Source organism: Embiotoca jacksoni, unplaced genomic scaffold (assembly GCF_022577435.1).
Source record: "Embiotoca jacksoni isolate LCO1_2020_lvr unplaced genomic scaffold, fEmbJac1.0.p SCAF_17, whole genome shotgun sequence".
NCBI classification, from domain to species: domain Eukaryota; kingdom Metazoa; phylum Chordata; class Actinopteri; family Embiotocidae; genus Embiotoca; species Embiotoca jacksoni.
In genome coordinates, this window is record NW_027185307.1 from 10,052,596 (window position 1) to 10,055,933 (window position 3,338).

The 3,338-nt window shown below is 42.6% G+C and overlaps 1 protein-coding gene across 1 annotated transcript in view; it reads left to right on the forward strand.

The window, feature by feature from the left end:
• The window catches only part of LOC138199449 (nuclear mitotic apparatus protein 1-like), a 48,391-nt gene extending 45,314 nt beyond the window's left edge, over window positions 1-3,077 (forward strand). The window contains exon 20 of the mRNA XM_069151537.1: window positions 1,527-3,077. Coding sequence (XP_069007638.1) covers window positions 1,527-1,946 — 420 coding nt within the window. The 3' untranslated portion in view covers window positions 1,947-3,077. The remainder of the gene's footprint in view (window positions 1-1,526) is intronic.
• The last annotated feature ends 261 nt before the right edge of the window (window positions 3,078-3,338 follow it).

Consider the following 3,338-nt stretch of genomic DNA (forward strand, 5'->3'; position numbering starts at 1 on the left):
TGTGATTTTTAATTTCACCCCCCTCCCTTGCAATTAGAAAAGCATCCAGAGCTACCAAAGACGATGAAAATTAAACAGGTCCCCTTGAATATAAAGTTAATTATAAATGTCAACCTCAGTGTTTTTCATCTGGAAATTCTATTGCTTTTGGTATAACAGAAAATGAACACATTGTGGGATGTTTGGCTGTTGAAAAATGGTAAATACTCTTTAAGCGTCTTATGATAGTTTTGACACATCGACATGTCTTGAGCTCGTCGAGGGTTAAGCCTAAGACCCCTCAGATGTATTACATTTGCTCAGATTTATTGAGCATGTGTGTCTGTGTGTGTCTGTGTGTGTGTGTGTGTGTGTGTCTGTGTGTGTGTGTGTGTGTGTGTGTGTGTGTGTGTGTGTGTGTGTGTGTGTGTGTGTGTGTGTGCGTATGCTGTCTGGACGGGTAATGTTAGCGGAACCGTCCGGAAATGTGTCTGTCTCATCTCCGTTTTTGTTTCTCTCTCCTTCACACACACACACACACACACACACACACACACACACACACACACACACACACACACACACACACACACACACGCAGGCACACACAGCTGTATGCACACACATGGCCAGACATGTCAATGTGACATCATTCTTTAACCGCAGCATTCATACACACACACACACACACACACACACACACTAAAAAAAACAGATGTGGATGAGTGCAACTGTCATTACCCGATGTGTCTCTTTGTCTGGGCGTCCTTTAATTTCTTATTTTACTCCACCTCATAGCTAAAAATACATTATTTCAAATCTTTTACTCTCTTTTATCTGCCTTATTCCAATTTTTAGACTGGCACATTTTGCATATAATTACCATGCTTTACAACAAATACAAATGCTTTCTCTTTTTTTTTTTGCATTTAAAGATACTTTTTAACTCACACTCCTCCCCGCCTTTACCCAAATGTCCTTGTCAAAAAATAAAACACCCTCAATTTAGCTATTCTGTAATTGTGTTTCAGGGAGCCCAATCATGTTCTGATGATGTGCGATTTGTTTTGTGTCACGGATGATTTTGTGTCAAATCGACCTCTAATGATCGCTCAAATTGGTTGTTTTCATGTAGAAATTTACACCGTCGCAGGACTCCCACTTGCAACCATTTCAAACTGTGAACACAATACACTCCTGAAAATCCTCCTCGCAATTTTCTCATTTGCATTTCTGTTTCAACAGGCATGAAAGCAACTGTGAAAGATGAATTAAGCCCATAATGGAATGTCGGCTACTTGATGAACATGATAGCTGTTCGCTTTTGATGGTTGATATTTATTGGTAACTTTGAATGAAGTTTTGTAATTTGATTGATTTAACTAAAAGAGTGTGACATTTAAGGTTTGTAAAAACTTCCCCCAAAATCACCCCGATTCCCTCCACCTGTTTCACAGCCACATATGAATATTGTTAATCTCTTTGTCTGTAGATGTCTTCCTCTGTGCATACGTCTCTCTCATTTCCTTTCCTTTCTCTCTCTATAGTTAAACATCCTCAGCGGGGAGAATAAGCAGTTGCGTAGGCAGCTGGAGGAGGAAAGGTCCAAGCGTAGACAAGTGGAGCGACTGCTCCCGCCTCCTCCCACCTCCCAGCGCTGCTCCTCCATCCCCCTCTCCCTTAGTTCCCACCCCCCTCCTCCTCCTCCTCCTCCTCCTCCTCCTCTCTCAGCCTCCTTCCCCTCATCCCTCTGCCTCCCTCATCCTCTGGACCCAGTGATGAGGGACACCGATGGGATTCTAACCCAAACCGAGCTGAGTGGAGGTTGGGTAGAGGGACCAGGTGAGTCGCAGGCTTCGGTGAAGCGTTCGGGATTAGGCCGGCAGCAGAGTGCGCTGTCTCCGCCTCTCTGGAAGATGCTTGGTCTGGGAGGACAAGCTGGCATCTGGCCAAATGAAGCCCCCTGAAGACTTTGACCTGCCATGACTGTTTGACCCTCGGCTCCTCACCAGGGAGCATGCTCAGTATGAGGTTAATGTCCTGCAGGTCAAAGTCAAGTCCCTGGGTTCTGTTTGCCTGAGGGGGGCTCCAGAAGCAGCAAATGATGGAATTTCCTTAGCTGTACTTATATAGCTACCATTATTCCATGAATAGATCTATTTCAAGAAAATGTTCACATATAGAAATGATAGCTTTAAAATCGGACAATAGGTTGTGTCTTTAAAATGTTCCGGCACTCGAAACAAACGCAAGCCTATGCCATTAGCAATTTTACATAACGGTTCCGTAGCACTAAGCACTCAAATATTTTTTTGTTTCTGCAGTTATTTAGAAAATTCCCAATAGTTGTGATGAACAATAATTGGTTTAATTAAACTTAAATAGGATAAATGAACTAAACAGAACAAAGCAGTGAATGCAGATGTGCCTCACACTGGAGATGAGTCTTGCTTTAGATAAATGAAGGACGGCACATCATCGGTTTCCACAGACACGGCTCACATGTTGATGTAAATGGCTGTAACACAGGCTCTGATTACGCTGCAGCTGTGCGCCATGTGTCCCGCGTCTACTGCGGTGAACGTGGAGTGTGTCTTTGTGTGTGAGTACATAATGTGTCTGCGTGCTTCTGTCTCTCTCTCTCTAAGTGCCTGTGGGTGAGCGTGCGCTCGTGTGATTGAGTATATTAGTTGTTTAATATTGTAGATGTTGTTGCATATTTTGTTTTATACTTTCAAAAATATTTATTGATTTCTCTCAGTCACTGTGTTTGAGCCCCCGTGTTGTGGTGACAGAAAAATAAAAACAGATAGATTTGTGTGCGGCTTTATACAACTCCCCATTTTCTTTTGAAATGTCAATATGCCAAAAATATCTTATTTCTGCCAGTGGGATGCTTGTACTGTAACAATGGCTCACAATGCTACCCGTAGTATTGCATAATTAGTCATTCTTAAAATGTTGTACGACGTCTGAGTCAGACAAGGAAGTTGACATGAGTAACTACATTGCTCGGCAGCAAAATCATTACATTAGATGATCTAAAATGTGGTTTAGAAGCCGGGACGACGCTCACACCAAATCTTTCCATGCACATCTACAGGTGACTCGTGCCTCTTTTTATGTTCAGAATATTTGAACAAGAGCAGCGCTCATTCACACATGCAAAGACAAGGTGAGGAAGCATGCAGATATTTAAATGTATGCAGAAAGAGTACTATTACACTGTGATAATGAGAAATTCTGGGGAGAGCAGGTTTCAGACCACAATTGGCTTCTTCATCTTGCCATTCACTGTCACCGTGTCCCCGGACCTATCTTGCAAACCCACCTTTTTTTTTTTATTATCCTTCATTGTG